Source organism: Salvelinus namaycush, chromosome 10 (assembly GCF_016432855.1).
Source record: "Salvelinus namaycush isolate Seneca chromosome 10, SaNama_1.0, whole genome shotgun sequence".
NCBI lineage: Eukaryota > Metazoa > Chordata > Actinopteri > Salmoniformes > Salmonidae > Salvelinus > Salvelinus namaycush.
This window is the reverse complement of record NC_052316.1, coordinates 23,050,456-23,075,458: the sequence shown is the minus strand read 5'-3', so window position 1 is coordinate 23,075,458 and position 25,003 is coordinate 23,050,456. Positions and strand designations below refer to the sequence as shown.

General features: G+C 41.9%; 1 protein-coding gene across 1 annotated transcript in view; it reads left to right on the top strand.

Annotated features, from left to right (window-relative positions):
• LOC120054257 (voltage-dependent R-type calcium channel subunit alpha-1E-like) overlaps window positions 1–25,003 on the top strand; it is a 128,213-nt gene that overhangs the window by 66,209 nt on the left and 37,001 nt on the right. Inside the window, 8 exon segments of the mRNA XM_039001681.1 lie at window positions 18,619–18,722; window positions 19,010–19,125; window positions 19,260–19,313; window positions 22,733–22,822; window positions 23,199–23,408; window positions 23,611–23,723; window positions 24,431–24,543; window positions 24,850–24,981. Coding sequence (XP_038857609.1) covers window positions 18,619–18,722; window positions 19,010–19,125; window positions 19,260–19,313; window positions 22,733–22,822; window positions 23,199–23,408; window positions 23,611–23,723; window positions 24,431–24,543; window positions 24,850–24,981 — 932 coding nt within the window.

Sequence of the window (25,003 nt, the reverse complement as noted above, 5' to 3'; positions counted from 1 at the left end):
GCCTGAAGGTACCATGTTCATCTGTAGAAGCAATAGTACACAGGTATAAACACCATGGGACCACGCAGCCGTCACACCGCTCAGGAAGGAGATTCGTTCTGTCTCCTCGAGATGAACGTACTTTGGTGCAAACAAAAGTGCAAAATCAATCCCAGAACAACAGCAAAGGACCTTGTGAAGATGCTGGAGGAAACGGGTACAAAAGTATCTATATCCACAGTAAAACGAGTCCTATATCGACATAACCTGAAAGGCCGCTCAGCAAGGAAGAAGCCACTCGGGGCGAAGATCATACTTTTTGGAGGAATGTCCTCTGGTCTGATGAAACAAAAATAGAACTGTTTGGCCATAATGACCATCGTTATGTTTGGAGGATAAACGGGGATGCTTGCAAGCTGAAGAACACCATCCCAACCGTGAAGCACGGGGGTGGCAGCATCATGGTGTGGGGGTGCTTTGCTGCAGGAGGGACTGGTGCACTTCACAAAATAGATGGCATCATGAGGAAGGAAAATTGTGTGGATATATTGAAGCAACATCTGAAGACATCAGTCAGGAAGTTAAAGCTTGGTCGCAAATGGGTCTTCCAAATGGACAATGACCCCAAGCATATTTCCAAAGTAGTGGCAAAATGGCTTAAGGACAACAAAGTTAAGGTGTTAGAGTGGCCATCACAAAGCCCTGACCTCAATCCTATAGAACATTTGTGGGCAGAAGGGAAAAAGCGAGTGTGAGCAAGGAGGCCTACAAACCGGACTCAGTTACACCAGCTCTGTCAGGAGGAATGGGCCAAAATTCACCCAACTTATTGTGGGAAGCTTGTGGAAGGCTACCCGACACGTTTGACCAAAGTTAAACAATTGAAAGGCAATGCTACCAAATACTAATTGAGTGTATGTAAACTTCTGACCCACTGGGAATGTGATGAAAGAAATAAAAGCTGAAATAAATCATTCTCTCTACTATTATTCTGACATTTCACATTCTTAAAATAAACTGGTGATCCTAACTGACCTAACACAGGGAAAAACTGAGTTTAAATGTATTTGGCTAAGGTGTATGTAAACTTCTGACTTCAACTGTACATTTTATGGACACATATATTTTACATTAGTTATCTTGTTTTTTTGTTATTTCTAGTCCCGTCTTTCAGCTCCCCTCACCCCTCCCATCTATGTCTGAACACCATCCAGTTTACATTTCTATTAGCCATATTTTTTTCAACTGTGCTGTGATGTTTCACCAAAGTCCTGAACCTTTCTATTCTCATAGTTTCTACAGATTGTAAATTAAAGATCAAATGTTTTGCTAAGAGTATAATTATATTATTGATCAATTGACTATAACTTTTCAAATCACCCAGCAGTGCTATTTGCAGAGTTAGCTCCAGATAAATGTTGTAAATCTTTAGCCATTCCTGTACCTGCGACCAAAACAAGCTACATATGGGCAGTACCAAAACAAGTGTTCAAGAGCTGATCTGATTGGTCGAAAGACATACAGTACCAGTCAAAAGTTTGGACACACTCATTTTTATTTTTATTTTTTCACCTTTATTTTACCAGGTAGGCCAGTTGAGAACAAGTTATCATTTACAATTGCGACGTGGCCAAGAAAAGCGAAGCAGTGCGACACAAACAACACAGAGTTACACATGGGATTAACAAACGTACAGTCAATAACACAATATAAAAATCTATATACAGTGTGGGCAAATGTAGTAAGATCAGGGAGGTAAGGCAATAAATAGGCCATAGTGGCGAAATAATTACAATTTAGCAATTAAACACTGGAGTGATAGATGTGCAGAAGATGAATGTGCAAGAAGAGATACTGGGGAGCAAAGGAGCAAAAAAATGAATAACAATATGGGGATGAGGTAGTTGGGTGGGCTGTGTACAGGTGCAATGATCGGTAAGCTGCTCTGACAGCTGATGCTTAAAGTTAGTGAGGGAAATATAAGACTCCAGCTTCAGTGATTTTTGCAATTCGTTCCAGTCATTGGCAGAAGAGAACTGGAAGGAAAGGCGGCCAAAGTAGGAGTTGGCTTTGGGGATGACCACTGAAATATACCTGCTAGAGCGTGTGCTATGCGTGGGTGCTGTTATGGTGACCAGTGAGTTGAGATAAGGCGGAGCTTTACCTAGCAAAGACTTATAGATGACCTGGTGGCAGTGGGTTTGGCGACAAATGTGAAGCGAGGGCCAGCCATCGAGGTCGCAGTGGTGGGTAGTATATGGGGCTTTGGTGACAAAACGGATGGCACTGTGATAGACTGCATCCAATTTGTTGAGTAGAGTGTTGGAGGCTATTTTGTAAATGACATCGCCAAAGTCAAGGATCAGTAGGATAGTCAGTTTTACGAGGGTATGTTTGTTTGGCAGCATGAGTGAAGGATGCTTTGTTGCGAAATAGGAAGCCGATTCTAGATTTAATTTTGGATCGGAGATGCTTAATGTGAGTCTGGAAGGAGGGTTTACAGTCTAACCAGACACCTAGGTATTTGTAGTTGTTCACATATTCTAAGTCAGAACCGTCCAGAGTAGTGATGCTAGACGGGCAGGCGCGAGCGGACAGCGATTGGTTGAAGAGGGCTTTTCTTTATTTTTACTATTTTATACATCAAAACTATGAAATAACACATATGGAATCATATAGTAACCAAAAACGTGTGAAACAAGTCAAAATCGATTTTAGATTTTAGATTCTTTATAGTATCCACCCTTGGCCTTGATGCCAGCTTTGCATAGTTTTGATGTCTTCAATATTATTTTACAATGTAGAAAATAGTAAAATTAAGAAAAACCCTTGAATGAGTAGGTGTGTCCAACCTTTTGACTGGTACTGTATTTGTTTAAAAAATATCATAATTGGTCTGCCTGTCTAAACGCAGCCATAGAGAAGTGTATCTGTGTCAAGTGAGTAGGGGAATTAAGTTAAGTGAATGGGCTAGAGCGTTAGGGTGGTCATTCATTCTCCTAATCTCCCAGCCAACCTCCCTCCACTGACTCACTACTAACATCTGCTTCCCCACTGACCCACTTCATCTAATCCCACTAAATTACATCCTAAGCACATGGGCATGATTGGGCCAGGCTGGAATGTTGCTAGCAGACATTTAATGCTGACACCATTCTTTGAATTATCAGTTACACTCATTATCTGTATGTTAGATCAGTTGCTTACAGATTGACCATTGTGTCATGATAATAATTGTGTTAGGACATTATAAGCATGTTAGGATATTACTGCGTTCAAACTGGTTCTCTTTCAATTATTAATTTCAATATCTCAAATGTGGGATACATCTGAATCTCAGAAGCTTGATGAACCAATTAAACATGTCTGTCGGAGACAGACTGGATGCGTGGCGAATTAGATGATCCACTCCCCTCATGATAAAGAGCCACTCGCCCGCCCTATGGTCATTCTCACCTTTGTTCCTCACAAAGAGTACCTACAGTATATAATCTCTCCTCAGCATGACTTGATCCCTGTTTTCCTGCTTAAAACTTCTTATGGCTGCAATCCCGTTAACGGGATCAATATGACAACAGCCAGTGAAAGTGCAGGGCGCCAAATTCAAACAACAGAAATCTCATAATTAAAATTCCTCAAGCATACAAGTATTTCACACCATTTTAAAGATACACTTCTTGTTAATCCCACCACAGTGTCCGATTTCAAAAAGGCTTTACAGCGAAAGCACCACAAACGATTATGTTAGGTCACCGCAAAATCACAGAAAAACACAGCCATTTTTCCAGCCAAAGACAGGAGTCACAAAAAGCAGAAATAGAGATAAAATGAATCACTAACCTTTGATGATCTTCATCAGATGACACTCATAGGACTTCATGTTACACAATACATATATGTTTTGTTCGATAAAGTTCATATTTATATCCAAAAACCTCAGTTTACATTGGCGCCATGTTCAGAAATGCCTCCAAAATATCCGGAGAAATTGCAGAGAGCCACGTCAAATAACATAAATACTCATCATAAACGTTGATGAAAGATACATGTTTTACATAGAATTAAAGATGCACTTGTTCTTAATGCAACCGCTGTGTCAGATTTCAAAAAGCTTTACGGCAAAAGCACAATATTCAAAAATCTGAGAACAGCGTTCAGCCACAAAAGGAAGCCATACAGTTACCCGCCAAATTGTGCAGTCAACAAAACTCATAAATAGCATTATAAATCTTCACTTACCTTTGCTGATCTTTGTCGGAATGCACTCCCAGGACTCCCACTTCCACAAGAAATGTTCATTTTGTTCGTTAATGTCCATCATTTATGTCCAAATAGCTATTTTTGTTAGCGTGTTTGGTAAACAAATCCAAAGTCAGGAAGCGCGTTCACTAAAAGCAGACAAAATGTCAAAAAGTTCTGTAACAGTCAGTAGAAACATGTCAAATGATTTATTGAACCAATCTTTAGGATGTTTTTAACATAAATCTTCAATAACATTCCAACCGGAGAATTCCATTGCCTTCCCTCTCATGTGAACGCTCATGGTCAGAGCATGGTCAGGCCATGGTAGACCTGACTCATTCCTCTCTCCTTCGGCCCCACTTCACAGTAGCAGCATCAGACAAGGTTCTACAGACTGTTGACATCTAGTGGAAGCCGTAAGAAGTGCAAACTGATCCATATCCCACTGTGTATTCGATAGGCGATGAGTTGAACATCGACCAACCTCAGATTTCCCACTTCCTGTTTGGATTTCTTCTCAGGTTTTTGCCTGCCATATGAGTTCTGTTATACTCACAGACATCATTCAAACAGTTTTAGAAACTTCAGAGTGTTTTCTATCCAATATATAATAATAATATGCATATATTAGCAACTGGGACTGAGGAGCAGGCAGTTTACTCTGGGCACCTCTGGGCACCTTTCATCCAAGCTACTCAATACTGCCTCTGCAGCCATAAGAAGTTAACTGTTCACAGGTGTGCTGCGAGGTTACACTTCCGAGTGCAGATTTTTCATCTCGTCTTTTGTGTTGGGTGACTTTACCAAAAGGAAAGTTTTCACTTCGGATAAGAATTAGCTTTTCAGCTTTTTCTTCCCTTTGTCTCAGTAACATCACACAGAGGCTACTGAGACTTGGCTAGCTTAGATGCAAGGCTTAGTTAACCTGGCTAGCCTGCCGCAAAGCTAGCTACCCTAGCAACTAGCTTTTCTACCTGGAAGGGTTGAATTACAAGCTTGCTCTCTCATTTATCACAAGCCACTACCGTGCCACGTTGACTAGACCGTAGTGCTGAGCAATTAACAAAATGTAGGTTATTTTTCTTTTTTTTTAAGAACTAATTGACCGAAGTCTGTTCAATTATTTGATTTCCATTTATTTGTTTATTTTTTGCTCAATGCGCACATTGCTCAGTTTCTCTAGAGATCAGAATCAGATCAAGCCTGAACTGTGCGATGCAGTAGGAAGTTGTAGTTTTCAACAGGCCAATATTCTGCATAGTTTAGTGCAGACAACATGGTAATTAACCACAATGACCATAATCCATTGCGCACCTACTTGTTCGGTCGGTCTGTGTGTTTCTTTTACACCTGCTACGTTTGGTTACAGTGGAACAGACATGAAGACAGAGAAGAGACAGAAGAATGTGCGATCGAGAGGGATAGAGAGCAGTTGCTTCTACCTGAAAATACATGATCTAAGTGATTGATAGTTGGTATACAGCAGTCATAAAAGTATGCCTTATTTACTTTGAAGAACTACTAAAACAGTGATTTTGTCAGATAGCATAGGCTGCAGCTCTATAGAAATTAGTTGATGACTTGGAATCAAATCAAATTGTATTGGTTAGCAGATGTTAATGTGAGTGTAGCGAAATGCTTGTGCTTCTAGTTCCGACAGTGCAGTAATATCTAACAAGTAATCTAGCAAATCCCCAACAACTACCTAATACACACAAATCTAAAGGTAGGAATAAGAATATGTCCATATAAATATATGGATGAGTGGCATAGATGGTATAAGGTACATATGAGATGAGTAATGTAAGACATGTAAACATTATTAAAGTGGCATTGTTTAAAGTGACTAGTGATTTATTAAAGTGGCCAATGATATGAGTCTCTATGTAGGCAGTAGCCTCTCTGAGTTAGTGATGGCTGTTTAGCAGTCTGATGGCCTTGAGATAGAAGCTGTTTTTCAGTCTCTCAGCCGCAGCTTTGATGCACATGTACTGACCTCGCCTTCTGGATGGTAGCGGGGTGAACAGGCAGTGGCTTGGATGGTAGTTGTCCTTGATGATTTTTTGGGCCTTCCTGTGACATCAGGTGCTGTAGGTGTCTTTGCGGGCAGGTAGATTGCCCCCGGTGATGCATTGGGCAGACTACGCCACCCTCTGGAGAGCCTTGCAGTTGAGTGCGGTGCAGTTGCCATACCAGGTGGTGATACAGCCCAACAGGATGCTCTCGATTGTGCATCTGTAAAAGTTTGTCAGGGTTTTAGGTGACAAGCCAAATTTCTTCAGTCTCCTGTGTGTGTGTGTGGGTGAACCATTTCAGTTAGTCTGTGATGTGTACGCCGAGGAACTTAAAACTTTCCACCTTCTCCACTACTGTCCCTTTGATGTGGATAGGGGGGTGCTCCCTCTGCTGTTTCCTGAAGTCCACAATCATCTCCTTTGTTTTGTTGACGTTGAGTGAGAGGTTGTTTTCCTGATATCACACTCCGAGTGCCCTAGCCTCTTCTCTGTAGGCTCTGTAGGCTCTGTAGGCTCTGTAGTTGTTGGTAATCAAGCCCACTACTGTTGTGTTGTCGCCAAACTTGATGATTGAGTTGGAGGCGTCCATGGCCACGCAGTCATGGGTGAACAGGGAGTACAGGAGGGGGCTGAGCACGCATCCTTGTGGGGCACCAGTGTTGAGGGTCAGCGAAGTGGAGATGTTGTTTCCTACCTTCAACACATGGGGGCGGCCCGTCAGAAAGTCCAGGACCCAATTGCACAGGGCGGGGTTGAGACCCAGGGCCTCCAGCTTAATCATGAGCTTGGAGGGTACTATGGTGTTGAATGCTGAACTGTAGTCAATGAACAGCATTCTTACATATTCCTTATGTCCAGATGGGATAGGGCAGTGTGCAGCCGCGACGGTGGCATTGTATTTTCCTCAAAGAGGGCAAAGAAGGTGATTCATTTGTCTGGAAGCGAGAAGTTGGTGTCCGTAACGTGGCTGGTTTTCTTTTTGTAGTCTGTGATTTCCTGTAGACCCTGCCACATACGTCTCGTGTCTGAGCCGTTGAATTGCGACTCCACTTTGTCCCTATACCAACATTTCGCTAGTTTGATTGTCTTGCGGAGGGAATAACTACACTGTTTATATTCGGCCATGTTCCCAGTCCTCTTTCCATGGTTAAATGAGGTGGTTCGCGCTTTCAGTTTTGTGCGAATGCCACCATCTATCCACGGTTTCTAGTTAGGGTAGGTTTTAATAGTCACAGTGGGTACAACATCTCCAATGCACTTCCTTATAAACTCACTCACCGAGTCAGCGTATAGATCGATGTTATTACCTGAGACTACCCGGAACATTTCCCAGTTCACGTGATCAAAACAATCTTGAAGCATGGATTCCGATTGGTCAGACCAGCGTTGAATGGTTCTAGTCACGGGTACATCCTGTTTGAGTTTCTGCCTATAAGACGGTAGGAGCAAGATGGAGTCGTGGTCGGATTTGGCGAAGGGAGGGCGAGGGAGGGCCGTGTATGCATCGCGGAAGTTAGAGTAACAGCGATTGAGTGTATTGCCCGCGCAAGTGCTGCAATCAATATGGTGATAGAATTTAGGTAGCCTTGTTTTCAAATTGCTTTGTTAAAATCCCCAGCTACAATTAATGCAGCCCCAGGATATATGGTTTCCAGTTTACATAGAGTCCAGTGAAGTTCCTTGAGGGCCGTCGGGGTGTCTGCTTGAGGGGGTATATACACAGCTGTGGCGATAACTGACGAGAGTTCTCTTGGGAGATAATATGGCCGGCATTTGAATGTAAGGAATTCTAGGTCGGGTGAGCAGAAGGACTTCCTGTATGTTGTAATAATAATCAAGTCATCAAAAAAAAAAAATGCAATATACACAACAAATGAAATATCGTATAGTAAGTAAAGTAATGTGAATGAATGATGGTTAATAAGTGATAAGCAGTAATGGGCAGTCTTTCATTCATTGTTTTATTCTGTGTTGTTACAGCATTCAACCCACATAATAAAACATTTATCAAAACCGAAATCGTCATTTTTTATAATTGAACTGAAACCGAACCGACCTCAAAAAGCACAAATTTCTCCCCACTACTAGACTGACCATCCTAGCTTCACTGCTTATCAGTCGAGAGACACGCTTTTGTTCGTTACAAGAATAAGAAAGCACTAGCTACCTTTGGCTTACATTGTGCTAACTAGCTAGGCTACTAGCCCACAAGGTAAACGCAAGCTACGTTCACATTGTTAAAGGATTAGCTTACTCCGACTAGCACTGGGCTAACTAGCTAGGATATAAGCCCACATGGCTAACGCTAGTTACGTTTCACTTTGTTCTTGGATTATCTGTTTTTCGGAGCCATGGAGCCTGCTAGCCTGCTAGCCTGGCTCAAGGGGTACTTGTTAAAGGATTAGCTTTCATCGACGAGGAGAATGGCGAGGGCAGGACTGACCACCTCCAGGCATCGGTGGAAGAAGAGGACGAGGAGGCGCAAGCCTTTACCTCTAGGCCCTCTTCCACCTTTAGCCGGGCATCGATGGTGGAGGACAGATACAGTATTTGCTGATCGATGTCTGCAAACAGGCAGTGGCCAGACTCAGCATTGAGTGGCTCAAACCCGTGGGGGGGTGGCAGTGCAGAGAAGGACTAGTAGGACAGGAGGAAACTCCCCTCGCACCGTCCCAGGCAAGCAACTCCTCCCAGCTTGCGTGGCAGAAGCCAAACGTAACTGGGACAGACTTTTTGCCAACATGAATGTCAAATACATGGAAGAGCTGGGCCTCGGCAAGCCACCAGTGGTAGAGTGGCCAACCAACTCAACCCCAGAGCCTCATCGCTGGCAGGCACTTTCCTCTCTGGTAATGTTATGTTCCTACTGCTGGCCTACCAATCTGCTTTGATGCTACCGGATAAATGTCTCTTCGCATTGTATGAAAACGTGGACTGCCCGCTGTTCTTTGCACTAGCAGAAGACACACCATTGGGTGTGGACGCGCTGGCACACTCTTGGCCGAGGGTGCTGCTTTACGCTTTTCCTCCTCTAACCCTTATACACCCCAATCTACTCAAAGTGAGGGAATGCCTCGATTCCCAGGCAGATCATTCTCTTGCTGTACTACAAGCCCTGGCAACTCCCGTTACGCAGGGATCTTTTGACCCAAGCAAACTGATATTTTCCACCCTCACCTGGACACCATAACCCTCTAGGCCTGGCCCGTGAGAGGTTAAATCTGGATATGACAGGGTTGCCTCTCGGAGTCATTGAGACTATACAGAGTGCCAGCCAATGTTACCTCAAAAAATGTGGGGCACTGAGCAAATTTCAGGTTTGCTGAGCGCAAACTTGAACGTTGTGAAAATTCTATGCAACTTCCTGGGTACGTTTACTGTGAGCACTGAGGCTGTACCCGCTTTAAGTTACAGTTTTAACAGTGGCCAAGTACGCTACTGTGGCTATTTGATCGTAATGTAGGCCTAACATTGTGGCCTACCATCAAAAACAATGGAGAAAATAACATTTTAATATGGAAATAGCTGTTCTGTCATTTAGCCTACAGTAGCAGCCAATGTGTGGTGTTCAAAATAGGCCTACATTCCATGAGACTTTTGGAAAAAAAATACACAGGGCTTGTCTCGGGGCTACTGCATGCCCAAAAACAGATCATTCATTACCAATGCTCTGTATCTGAGGTTTTATGCTTTTTGTAGGACCGCAAAGTGAGTGAGCGAGCTGCATGAACTGTCAGTTCACCATTTGTGCCAAAGGTTTGCCCCAGGTTTTTCCAAGGTTTCCTTGCTGCCCAACCCTGCTTTTATGCCTATGGTCAGCGACTATTACAATTGAGCTTGTGACTTTCCACCCACCGCCCTTCACTTCATAATATTAGAGAACCGGGGTAACGAAAGTAACCTTGAGTTTTACTCAATGATCTGGGCTTTTTGTTCAGTGCAGCTGATTGATTTCTGATTAGAGTCCTGGAAGCTAATATGAAATTCTGATTCCATGATTTTTCTCCTTCAGATTCAACTAGCAATATGAAATGACTGAGATGACGTTGTTGACACTGCAGAGAGTTGTGATGATTCTTACATGTCTGACTGCTGCTTCACAGCTTTTGATTTCCATTTCATTACTTATAATCTTGGGACACTGAGGGATAAGAATACTGTCCTATATATAGCACACTGTTACTCTCCCCATCTGTTGCTGCCAAATGACAGCCAACAGTTATCCATATTACAGTATACGTAACATAGCACTGCCTCGATATTATACTATACCTGGATTCAATATGAAAAGGGTACAGCCGCTGGACTAGGAGGAGCAGTTGTATTAGTGTGTGAAGTTTAATGGTTAACTCTCCCTGTCCTCCATCCATAGATTTGTCAGCAGCATTCCGCCCTGCATCCCACTGTTGGCTTGCTTCTGAAACTAAGCAGGGTTGGTCCTGGTTGGTCCCTGGATGGCACACCAGATGCTGCGGAAAGTGTGGTTGGAGGGCCAATAGGAGGCACTCTTTCCTCTGGTGTATTTTTTGTATATCCCAATACCCCAGGGCAGGGATTGTGGACCCATTTCCCAGTGTAGGGTGCCGTCTTTCGGATCCGACGTTAAGTGTCCTGACTCTCTGTGGTCACTAAAGATTCCTTGACACTTATCGTAAGAGTAGGGGTGTTAACCCTGATGTCTTGGCTAAATTCTCAACCTGGCCCTCATACCATCATGGCAACCTAATCATCACCAGCATCCAATTAGCTCATTCATCCCCCACTCCTCTTCCCTATAACCAATCCACAGGTCGTTGCTGTAAATGAGAATGTGTTCACAGACAATCTTACCAGGTAAAATAAGGGTTAAAAAATTAAAAATAACATTCTGTCTGACGAAGATCATGTCACTGAGCGTTTTCTTAGAACGTCCCCCATGTACAAACCACCTGTGCCTGACTGGCTGGCTGGTGTTATGTTGCGTCAGGCAACGTCTATTTCTGGAGGGGTGCAGAAAGACAGTGTAGGAATTCCCTAATCTGATCATCTGCCTGCCCAGTTCAAGCAAACTCAATCATGTTCGCTCTTCTCCCTCGGCAAGCTGAATCAGTTCTCGTCATTAAAGATGGAATTTGCAGTAGGGGGAAACAGCACCACTGTCAGCCCCACAAGCGTTATTATTGTCTTTGTTGCCGAGCTGAGGAGCGTTGCGCGCAGTGGTGATTTTAGCCTGTAAATCTTTGATGATGTTTGATGCATGCCAGCAAAGCCACTACACTACACAACACAACACTAAACAGTACATGAATTACACTATAATGTTGACAAACGGTGCCCACAAACTGTTAGGGCCTACATAAAGCTGTCCCAACAGCAGAGTCCCAACAGCAGTCCCAACACCTTCCTATTGCTACACCTGGCTATCAGCGGAGCCTTGTCTGGCAGCGAAAAAGTTAATTCAGCCTCATTTACTGCCTTTCAAAAAACATTGCTGATATGGCTGACTTGCTTAAACAAATGTGGTTTATACTGTCAACTGAGATGGACAAACTATGGCATAATGGGATGACGAGTAGATAAGAGGCAATCCGTAATTTCGATTAAGACATTAATGAGCGAACTAGGACGGATGTACAGTTGTCAAATAACTATTTGTTCAGCAGAGCGACAGAATTCAGAACATGGGCCTGTACACCAAGTCAGAACCGTAGGATAAATAAAGGGTGCATATAAGCAGACAACGAAAGCTCTTACAATATTTTAGAATTACATTTCTCTAAAACAGGCAAAAGGCTACATGTGCACCATCAAGTCAGAACAGTAGGCAAAATCACGAGTGGAAAAGGGAACAAATTATTAGGGTGAGGCACATTGGCTCCTAACAGCTTACCACACAACATACACTTAGTATTACTTTCTTAGCTACAGTATACAGTGCCTTCAAAAAGTATTCAGACCCCTTGACTCTTTCCACATTTTGTTACGTTGCAGCCTTATTCTAAAATGGATTTTAATAAAAATATTTTAGCAATTGACACACAATACCCCATAATGACAAAGCAAAAACAGGTCTTCAGAATTTCTTTCAAATGTATTACAAATATAAAACATATCAAATCAAAACCCTTATTTAATTAAGCATTTACTATGAGACTCAAAATTGAGCTCAGGTGCATCCTGTTTCCATTGATCATCCTTGAGATGTTTCTACAACTTGATTGGAGTCCACATGTGGTAAATTCAATTGATTGGACATGATTTGGATCGGCACACACGTCGATTTGGATCAGCACACACCTGACAGAACTTGAGAGGATCTGCAGAGAAGAGTGGGAGAAACTCCCCAAATATAGGTGTGCCAAGCTTGTAGCGTCATACCCAAGAAGACTTGGTGCTGTAATCGCTGCCAAAGGAGCTTCAACAAAGTACTAAGTAAAGGGTCTGAATACTTGTGTAAATGTGATATTTCCGTTTTTTTTTTTATTCGCAACAATTTCTAAAAACCTGTTTTTGCTTTGTCATTATGGGGTATTGTGTGTAGATTGAAGAGGGAAAAAACGATTTAATACATTTTAGAATAAGGCCGTAATGTAACAAAATGTGGAAAAAGTCAAGGGGTCTGAATATTTCCGAAGGCACTGAACATATCTCCCTAGCATATTACATAATTTTTTCAGCAGCATACAATACATTTTTGGATTCAAGGTGGCAGGTAGCCTAGTGGTTGGAGCGTTGGGCCAGTAACCGAAAGGTTGCTGGATTGAATCCCAGAGCTGACAAGGTAAAAATCTGTTGTTCTGCCACTGAGCAAGGCAGGGTGTGCCGAAGAACCCCCTGTTTTCCGGGCGCCGAAGATGTGGATATCGATTAAGGCAGCCCCCCGCACCTCTCTGATTCAGAAGGGTTGGGTTAAATGCAGAGGACACATTTCAGTTGAATACATTCAGTTGGACAACTGACTAGGTTTTCCCCTTTCCCTTGTGCTATGCTCACTTGAACTGGAAGATCATCAAAGTCTGCCATTCTCTATAAACTCTGAAAAAAACACGGTCGAATCATGATGACGTCAGTGATATTCAGGTCGGAGCTCTAGAAAGAGGCCTAAGTTCCCGACTTGCAATTCCGAGTTGGATGACCGTTGGAGCTCTTTTTTTTCGGAGTTCCCAGTTGTCTTTAACTCAGAAGTCAGATTTCGCAGTTCCGAGTTTCCAGTTGTTTTGAGCGCAGCAGAGGTCATGCTGGATTGACAGCATGGCCAATGTTGAATGTTTATCCTTTTAAGCTTGAACCCTTAAACCCAGACTTGGGACCACACACCCACTCCACTGAATAGCAGGCTAGTGATTGCTTTGCAATGCAATCTGATGTCTTCCAAACCATTCATTGTTGAATTTGCGATTTCAAACTTGTTGTGTAATGTTTATGTCCAATGGCCGATGAGCACCGATACGTTTTATCTATAATTTCTCTTCATTATTTCTCTTCATATGACAAGGATTGAAAGGATTTGCCAGTAGATTGTCGACTTGATTCATTATGATGACTGCTAGCTTGATAGCTAAGATTTTGAAAGTCCAATCAAAGATACTGTAGATATAACGTGATTTAACGTAATTTTATTTGTGGCCAATGACCTTGAGCCGCCTTAGATGGGCACTTCTAATGTAACTCTATGGTAGCACACAAGGGGCTTGAATTTCCGAGCACTCCTCGTAGATGTTGTGGTGACGTAGTGTCCCCATGAGCAACAGAACACTGAGCCAATCACGTTGCAACAAGAGAACATCACAAACCTCTACGCTCCGTATTTTCCGCTGGCAGCCCCACCGCCACAGAAAGCACTGAGCTAGGCTGAACCACCTGCATTTTGGAGCTGCCTTATTCGAGAAGGCAAAAAAGAGACCATGTTTGCATGCAGCTTTATTAACTTAATGATTTTTATATTTTTTTCATTGTTTGCAAACTGATATGTGACACATATTGATGCCAAAATAACATTCAAAACAGGCCAAAAAAGGGGGTAAAATTATATATATACATATGTTTTTAGCTAAACACGTGGGGCTCATAACCCCCCTGAATGACTGGTTATCACTGGTGGTGCAACATGGTAAAAAAAATGTTCAGTACATATTATGCTCTTCTATCACACGTGCAGGGTTGTCTCCGAAGGGAAAAAACTGTGTTTGTTGTTTGGAGTAACTTCATTGTTGATATAATATCACAAACGAACGTCGCTGTTTCACCATCAAGGATTACAACTTTAATGCCTCTTTCATTCATTTCACTCTCATGCTAATATCACAGTGGAGTAGCAGCCTATTGAACCCTCTGTTGTTTGTTAATGATGGTGATGTAATACAATGTAATACAACTTCATTCATGGCATGCCTAGGGATATTAGTAACATCAGCATGTGCCAATGTATGCTGATGAATAGCTTTATTTAGAAATTAAAAGTCTTCTACTGTGTTGGATAGCATCAACCACAAGTGTAACATTTTGAACGTGATAGCAAGAGCATTTTGTCAGCTTGTACCTAATTGTTTTATTTTCTAGACATGGTGATGGCACTGGTTTCAGAGCAAGAATCAATGAGTTGCCAATTGAAGACTGTTGAAGCCCTCTTGCCTTTTTGTGTTGACAAAATGAGTCAATATAGTGAAAAGGGCCTGGACACAGGAACATAATCTTTTATCTCCTTTCAGCATTTTATCAAAATGCTCATTTGAAAATGAAAATGCCTGTGGCTTTACTCTGAATAACATGCTTGCCATATGCTACACAACCTCTGAAAACCACTGTCCTCACCAGGGTAATCATACGGTTTAGATCATAGATACCCTGGGATTGAGATTCACGGAAAGATTATCCTAACACATCTTCCGTAAGGTAGTGGAAAATACATTGAATTGATTTTGATTAAAGATGTCATTTTCACTGCTTGACTACCAGTGTAGCACAATGTATGATAGGCCTAACCACAGAGCATAAATGCCAGGCCATACTTTCTGCTCACTGCTTTCACGGCTCTTTATTTAAATTGATGGAAGCAGATGATTTTCTGCCGTGATTATATTATGTTGACTTACATTATGGTGAATGGAATATATTAAGGAATGAAGAGAGACAGTGGAGGGTAGAGAATGAGTCTGCTCTGCTGGTTAAAAGGGCTAGCAGACAAGAGAGTCTCTAATACTGTTTGCTGTTTCATATTCCTTTCTACAGGAATGCAAACACTGCATGAACGTACACACACACACTCAGTCAAACACACATGTGCACATGAAGAATTTCTTTCCAAAATGCTACATCCACCAATTTTTCAGATTTGTTTTTTTTTCAACAGTAATGATTGCTGATGGGTTCCTTCATGTGTGTGTGTAAAATATTACTGTTTTCTTCGATTTGAGATTTGAGTATGAAAATGTGTTTTTCTGCAAAACGCTATATATCCGTTGTTTAACTGGAATGAAATGTTCTTATCCAAAGTATTTGACTCTGATATGTGGTTGTCTCACCTAGCTATCTTAAGATGAATGTACTTACATTAAGTCGCCCTGGATGAGCATCTGCTGAATGACAAAAATGTCAAATGTAAATGTTTTCAAGTACAGTGAAATGCCTTTCTTGCGAACTCAAAACCCAACAATGCAATAATCAATAACAATGTATTACTAGAAAAAACACATGCAAAGTAAGAATAGGAAATATGAAATACACAATAAAGTAATTACGTAAGTAAGCATACTATATACATAAAATATTTACAAAGTCAGTTCCAATACTATATTTACATTGCAGGAATACTGGAGTGATGGAGGTAGATATGTATGGGGGTAAGAGGACTAGGCAACAGGATATAAGATTAACAGAGTAGCAGCAGGTTGTATGTGAGTTGGTGTGCGGGTGTGTAGAGTCAATATAAATGTATCTGCATATTATGTGTAAGTGAGCAAATGATGGAGTGAGTGTTTGTGTGTGTGTTGGAGTGACAGTGTGTGTGTGTGTGTGTGTGTGTGTGTGTGTGTGTGTGTGTGTGTGTGTGTGTGTGTGTGTGTGTGTGTGTGTGTGTGTGTGTGTGTGTGTGTGTGTGTGTGTGTGTGTGTGTGTGTGTGTGTGTGTGTGTGTGTGTGTGTGTGTGTGTGTGTGTGTGTAGGGCCCTGTTAGTGTGCAAAGAGACAGTGCAGATATTGAAATAAAAGGTCAATAAAGATACTAGGTACACTGAGATAGTCCATGTAGCTATAGTGTTAGCTATTTATCAGTCGTATTTCTTGGGGATGAAAGCTGTTCAAGAGCACCGGTACCTCTTGCTGTGCGGCAGCAGAGAAAATAGTCTATGGCTTGGGTGGTTGGGGTCTTTGACAATTTTCCTGGGCCTTCTTTTCATACCGCCTGATATAGAGGTCCTGGATGGCAGGGAGCTCGGCTCCAGTGATGTACTGGGCTGTCCGCACAACCCTCTGCAGCGACATGCAATCGAGGGCGGTGCTATTGTCATACCAAGCAGTGATGCAGCCAGTCAATATGCTCTCAATGGTTCAGCTGTAGAACCTTTTCAGGATTTGAGGGCCATTGCCAAACTTTTTTTTATTTTTTTACTTACGGAGCTCATATTACTGTATTGAATTATTTAAAATAATAATAATAATATTAATGTCACAAATGTATAATTTGTACATTTCTTTATAAAATGTTTAGCTATTTGTTACATTTGACTGTGTAAAACCTACTGTGTAAAACCTAGTAGTACTACTTATTTGTCTAAGAGTGAAGTGCAAAAAAACATGATTATTTGCCTCTCCGAAATGAAACCATCAAGTGATAGATTTTTAACTAATGTGTGTCTGTTATTGAACAACCCCATGCCTTGATAAGATAGTGAAAAAACACACCAATCTCTTTCATAATTTCTTTAAACAATAAAAACTAATTTACCAACATTTCTGAAAGTGGATACAGTATATAGCGTTTTGGAGTGAAACTCTTCATATGTACACTTACACAGACTCTTAGTCAGTCAGTAAGTCACTCACAAACAAACCATTCCATCCACTTCATTGCAGTCTGCTAAAACAAGGTTGAGTACAGATGCTGCTCTTTATTATTTTCATTGCATTCTCTGATACAGAATCCACTTACTGCCATACAGGATCCAACCTCCCCTCTCATGTTGGCCCAGAGCTAATCAATCATTCTGTTCCCTCTAGGTTTGAGACACCAGCAGGCAGTTGCTGCCTCTGCCTCCCTGCTGCACACTATATCCTTCTGTTTTATTTAACGCAGATCAACTTGGTTTTCAGTTTCATATATATCCATTATGTTCCCCAAAGTCCACATTCAAGTTACAGTGAAAACCGTTTATGAATCGTGGACAAAGGGAATTGTCACATGGAGGTAGAGAACAGAATAGGCCCCCTCATTAAGTTATTGAGAGCTCTGTATAACTGTGAAACTGAGGATGTGGGGTACAGCCTAATAGCTTGTTAAAGACTACCACTCTCTGACTCTGAACGCTGCTGTCTGATAAAGCACAGATACCCAAGGTGCAGCAGCATGCAGACAGTGCACAGCAGGTCAAACTACACTGGCTTTAGTCAGGAGTTAGTCATAGCCATGTTTACCTGTTAACAATTGCTTGGGATCGTGGTAACACCACCTTTTAGATAATTAAGGGATAGCTCACCCAAATGACCAAATGACACATTGGTTTCCTTAACCTGTAAGCAGTCTATGGACAAGCTAATCCATGCCATGCTTTGGTCTTATTTCCCTGGGACTGTTTCCAAATGCTAACGTTTAAGCATTTGTGGCACCAATCCCAACCAGGTCCTAGTACCGATATTAGCATTTTTCACGCATCATGTCCAAAACATCCAAAAGTATCTAAACTTAATTGTGAAGATCAACAAAGTCATAGATGATTTGAACATGGTTCACACAAAAATATAATATTGGTACCATGACTTTGTGGTATTTGTGCCGATATTATACATTTTTGTGTGTGTGGAAGGTATCTGGAGCCCAGACTGTTTACGGCTCCGTCTGCAGCTCTGCACTGCTTCAACACTTCAGGAGGAGTCCCACTGGTTCCTCTCTCATGGCGTCCCACTCTCACTAATGGATTAATAAACTCTGACTGTAGGATGGAACAGAGCCAGAGACATGCATGTCCATATTGGGCTCAATCCTGTCTTGAGACAGAACTGTAACTTGCACTTTGCACAAATCATGCATTGATGATGATGTCAAAATATGATTTTTACTCATGGATCTCAGGTGCAGAACAACAATGTGGGGCTCCATTTTTTGTGTTGGTATATAGTATAACAATACAGTGCTGTCTCCTGGATTCAATAGCTCCTGGTTATTGTCTGCTGTTTGTTTTGTATCTCCACAGACCAACGATGCCTTAGGCCCCACGTGGAACTGCATGTACTTCATCCCTCTGATAATCATCGGCTCCTTCTTCGTGCTGAACCTGGTTTTAGGAGTTCTCTCAGGGTGAGTCCACCTTAACATTACAGCAGCACTGTGGCACCGCCACATTGTGCCGGGGTAGCTGACATGTATTTTATACACTCTGTCACCGTCTGTACAAGTTAATGTTTTTTTTTCAAAAGGTGAATGCACAATATGCTCTAATTAACTGCATGGAAAGGAGACAAGGATAGAGTCTCCCCCCTCCACACTACTTCTCTCCCATGGTGTCTGAATGAGAGGGAGGTCAGGTTAGCGCTGAACAGCAGGTCCCAGAACAGTCATTATCTGCTGTTTTGTTTGGCTTGCAGGGAGTTTGCCAAGGAGAGGGAGCGGGTGGAAAACCGCAGGGCGTTCATGAAGCTACGGAGGCAACAGCAAATTGAGCGGGAACTCAATGGCTACCGAGCATGGATCGACAGAGCAGGTACTGAAACCACTGTCTGTACTACACTACAGACCCAATACATGGCATGCTTTTAAAAGGTTACCTCAGAAATGTCCTTGATATTTACTTTCCTACTGTATGAATCAGACTTCATTGTTGGGTCTGCTTTGCAGAAGAGGTGATGCTTGCGGAGGAGAATAAGAATTTAGGACCTTCTGCTCTTGATGGTAAGAATGGAAAGATGGCCCCATTGGTTATATTGTCTTTAGACCCCTGCATTAGTTTACTGTTTATCTGTCTGTACTGGATTTATGGCATTCTGTTTTGTACACATGACTGTCTACCATGAGAATATTTCTCATCTGCCTGTCCTCTAAGACAATCACACACTGTAAGCATAACTAAAACATTGGCCTAGACTGAAACATATCATTTGTAGAAAATCGTAATTGTTATTTGTAATTTAATAATATCATATTACCCTATGCGCTGTGCATGATACATAGATAACCACAAATTATTTTACTTAGGTAAGTGCTAGCGAGGAAAAGTAGGTGTTTTGATTCTCACTGTTAATTTCAGTCTCTCCTGAGGCCTGATATGTATACATTATGTCTCATTGAGTGTTGGAACTTACAGTACAATCAGTTTGGTTGACTCTGTGAAAGTAATTTACTAACACTTTCTCATGACAGTGTAACTACTTTGAGCAGTTTTATCTCGCAATACTCTTAAACGTGTGTGCTATCCTGTTTTGTAATATATCTGGGCTCGTGTGTACTCACGATATACACTACCTGTCAAAAGTTTGGACACACCAACTCATTCAAGGGTTTTTCTTTATTTTTACTATTTTCTACATTGTAGAATAATAGTGAAGACATCAAAATGATGAAATAACACATATGGAATCATGTAGTAACCAAAAAAGTGTTGGTAGCCACCCTTTTCCTTGATGACAGCTTTGCACACTCTTGGCATTCTCTCAACCAGCTTCATGAGGTAGTCACCTGGAATGCATTTCAATTAACAATTAAACGTTTATTTGTGGAATTTCTTTCCTTCTTAATGCGTTTGAGCCAATCAGTTGTGTTGTGACAAGGTAGGGGTGGTATACAGAAGATAGCCCTATTTGGTAAAAGACCAAGTCCATATTATGGCAAGAACAGCTCAAATAAGCAAAGAGAAACAACAGTCCATCATTACTTTAAGACATGAAGGTCAGTCGATCTGGAAAATTTCAAGAATTTTGAAAGTTTCTTCAAGTGCAGTCACAAAAACCATCAAGTGCTATGATGAAACTGGCTCTCGTAAGTACCGCCACAGGAAAGGAAGACCCAGAGTTACATCTGCTGCAGAGGATTCGTTCATTAGAGTTACCAGCCTCAGAAATTGCAGCCCAAATAAATGCTTCACAGAGTTCAAGGAACAGACACATCTCAACATCAACTGTTCAGAGGAGACTGCGTGAATCAGGCGTTCATGGTCAAATTGCTGCAAGGAAACCACTACTAACGGACACCGATAAGAAGAAGATAATTGCTTGGGCCAAGAAACACGAGCAATGGACATTAGACTGTCCTTTGGTCTGATGAGTCAAATTTTGCGATTTTTGGTTCCAACCGCCGTGTCTTTGTGAGAAGCCGAGTAGGTGAACGGATGATCTCCTCTTGTGTGGTTCCCAACGTGAAGCATGTAGGAGGAGGTGTGATGGTGTGGGGGTGATTTGCTGGTGACACTGTCTGTGATTTGTTTAGAATTCAAGGCACACTTAACCAGCATGGCTACTACAGCATTCTTCAGTGATACACCATCCCATCTGGTTTGCACTTAGTGGGACTATCATTTGTTTTTCAACAGGACAATGACCTAACACACCTTCAGGCTGTGTAAGGGCTATTTTACCAAGAAGGAGAGTGATGGAGTGCTGCATCAGATGTCCTGGCCTCCACAATCACCCAACCTCAACTCAGTTGAGATGGTTTGGGATGAGTTGGACCGCAGAGTGAAGGAAAAGCAACCAACAAGTGCTCAGCATATGTGGGAACTCCTTCACGACTGTTGGAAAAGCACGACTGTTGGAAAAGCATTCCAGGTGAAGCCGGTTGAGAGAATGCCAAGAGTTTGCAAAATTCTTGAAGATTATAAATACATTGTATAATAATATTGAAGACATCAAAACTATGCAAAGCTGCATCAAGGCCAAGGGTGGCTACTTTGAAGAATCTCTAATATAAAATATATTTTGATTTGTTTAACACTTTTTGGGTTACTACATGATTCCATATGTGTTATTTCATCGTTTTGATGTCTTCACTATTATTCTACAATGTAGAAAATAGTAAAAATAAATAAAAAACATTGAATGAGTAGGTGTGTCCAAACTTTTGACTGGTACTGTATATCTGTTCCAAAGACATATTTAGAAGCAAATCTTTCCAAGAATAGCTATGCCTAAAATACCATTGTTGTTGCTTCTGGTGTGGTGCACTTCAAAAACAACTTTGGTTAGGATTATTGAGGACCATGCATGCTGTACCCCCAAAATAATCATCTCTGCTACCTCAATATCAATATGGACTTTTAAACCTACAAGACAAACCCTTACACAAAGCTATGACCCTATCAAGTGAAGCATGATTTTTCCCCCCCAACAAACAAACAAACAAATCATTTTTTATTAAATGTTGATTGACAGCTCCCAAGAGGCTGTCTGAATGGAATACAGGCGGTAACCATGGTGAGGAACAACTTCTATTCTACACTTCCTTGCAACCTTTTATTCCTTTTCAACAACTCAGTCTGACATGAACGTTTAAATAAAGCCAGCTATTGTTCCACAAACCACACTTACAAAAAAAAAAAACGAGCCATTCTGAACTTCAAACATTTAATTTGGCACAAGCGAACCAAAAGTAGCCGTAAAAAGTTCCAGCTGTTCCAGTGGAAACAAATTCAGAAGATGTAATAGCTTTGAGAGAGTGCGCCAGTGTTGCCATAGCAACTCAAATTAAATGTCTGGGTGTCAGCCAGTGTGTGCCTCGTGCAAACACTATTGGTTCACTGGCTTATTAAAAGGGGGAAAGTCTAGGTAAATATGAATAAATAAATTAGATTCTAACCAAAAGGTGGTGGGGATGTACAAGGGTTGGCTGGGGGAAGAGCTCAACTCACCCTAATAATTAGTGGTATTTTCCGCATCAGGCACATATAAAAATATATGTGTGCATCAATACAGCTCTTTAGAATGATATGGTATGATATTGTCTCAAACTTACTGTGAGTGTGGGTTATAGCCCAGATAATAGAACCAACAACAACAACAATTAGTTGAAGTTAAGTTGGGTTCATCATACAGTAATAACAATAGATGCATATTTTAATAACACCATTTTTCTGTAATCTGTTACACATGTCTTCTAAATGCATATGTTTGTACTCTTGTTTTACAATACCCAAAGCACCAAACACAGTGGCATGTAAATGCGTTTATTATTTTCACCATTCTCTTCTCGTTAGTAATGCCCTCATGATCTTGTATATCTACTTGTGTGTCTCATGACATATTGTCTGTGTTGGAGTGTCAGACACGTTGTGTTTTGTGTGGGCTTTCTGCGGGGTGACAATGTGAAACCTTTGGCTGCAGTGCTGAAGAGGGCCACCATCAAGAGGAGAGGGGTGGATGCCGTCCATCGGGGCCCAGAGGAGGAGCAGTACGGTGACATCTCTTCTGTGGGTGAGTGTGTGTGTGAAGCCACTGAAAAGAGCAGTATGTTGTAGCTAACATCCCAAATGGTTGAATGATCTGCCATCAGGCAACAGGCACCCCCTCCGTATTAGACTCTGTAATTACAGAGGAGATTGTCATTGTCGTATTGGGAATAAAACTGGAAATGGCAGCTCATCAGTTCCAGCCATCATTACATGTTACAGTCAGTGGCTAAGCTAAATGGATGAGAAGGCCTTTGGCTCTTTGTTTTCCTGTTGGAGAAATTGTATCTATTGTGCAAGTGAAACATTTGACAGAGGAGAGATCTCAAATATACTGTCTATTTGTGATTGCACTACTAGGGGGATTTTAGTAATGATCTTAAATGGGCTGTCCCGTCCAGGCATCCCGATGACCAGAGCCAGCATCAGGAGTGCTAAGAGAGGACCCACAGCTTATTTCAAGCGGAAGGAGCGTCTGCTGCGTATCTCTATACGCCGCATGGTGAAGACACACACCTTCTACTGGACCGTACTGGGCCTTGTGGCCCTCAACACACTCTGTGTGGCCATCGTCCATCACAACCAGCCCCACTGGCTGTCTGTGTTCCTCTGTAAGTCACACTTACACACACACGCACGCACGCACGCACGCACGCACGCACGCACGCACGCACGCACGCACACACACGCACACACAGGTACGTACCATCATCTCCATCCAAAATAAATCAAGCAAGTGACATTAATCTTTGAGATTATTGGTTTCTGCTGTGTTTATGAGTGTTGTTGTTGCTGTTGTTGTCTGCATTTCAGACTATGCAGAGTTTCTCTTCCTGGGTCTGTTTCTCACTGAGATGTGTTTAAAGATGTACAGCCTGGGACCCAGACTCTACTTCCACTCCGCCTTCAACCGCTTCGACTGCGGCGTGAGTTCCTTTATATTTCTGCCTCATCTCTAACCAACATGGAGACACCATGCCAGATGGAAAGACAGGGACATACTATAGATTATAACATTGCCCCCAGTACGAGGGAGTGAGAGGAAATGCTTTACTTAAAACATGGGACAGTGACTTAAAGGGGCAATCCGCAGTTGTTGCTTCCATTTTAAGACTTATAAATTCATTATATATACTCATTGATTCTTGAAGAATATAAATGCAACATGAGCTTAGTTCAACTGTTGTACCCCATCAGAACCTAATATATAAACTTTTTTTTACTCCGTTTGTAAACATTGTACATGTAAACAAACACTGTATATCTTCAAAATGTGCAAAATGTGCTTGGATGGTCAGTCCTTGCATCAGTCGTTCTGTCTTTGAATGAGTGGTTACATTTCTCCAGACCCATAGCTCTGAATTTTTGCCAAAACCGATGTGGGGTGTCTGCTTTGTTAATTTTTCAACAACGAATTGCACCTTTAAACACTTTTTAATGAAAGTGACACTGATGGGTGTAACTTAGTTAATGAAGTGCATTAAATGTCCCTGTTCTGTTTCTGTCACCTCTGCACTCAGCTGTGAACGGACATCCTTCATCTTTGTCTCTCTGTATACTTACTGTATGTTAAAGGCTGCTGTTGGTGTGCTGGTACATCTGGTGACTATGTTGTTTATGGCTCTGTTAACAGGTGATAGTGGGCAGCATCTTTGAGGTGATGTGGGGGTTCTTCAGGCCTGACATGTCCTTTGGCATCAGTGTGCTGCGCGCTCTCCGTCTGCTGAGGATATTCAAGATCACCAAGTTAGTCCAAGGCCTCCTCATTGGTTTATAACATTCTTCCTGCAGTATGCAATGAGGCAATGCACTGGCACCTAGCTATCAATGTCCTAGATTATGAAGATGCTGGGTGTCACGCCAGTGTGATATTTGTAGCCTCCTGCTAGGGATAGGATATGCAGATACGTATGTTAATTTCCAGACTGGCTACAAATAATTGAAAACACTCCCAATAGCAACATTTAGACACGGTTAATTAAGTGATTTGTCTCTTATTTCGACGGATTTCAAATGCACCCAATCCCTCCCCCGGTTGGTTGTGATTGACAGGTACTGGGCGTCGCTGAGGAACCTGGTGGTATCCCTGATGAATTCTATGAAGTCCATCATCAGCCTCATCTTCCTCCTCTTCCTCTTCATCCTGGTCTTTGCTCTGCTGGGCATGCAGCTATTCGGTGGCAGGTACTGTACCATAGACACAAGG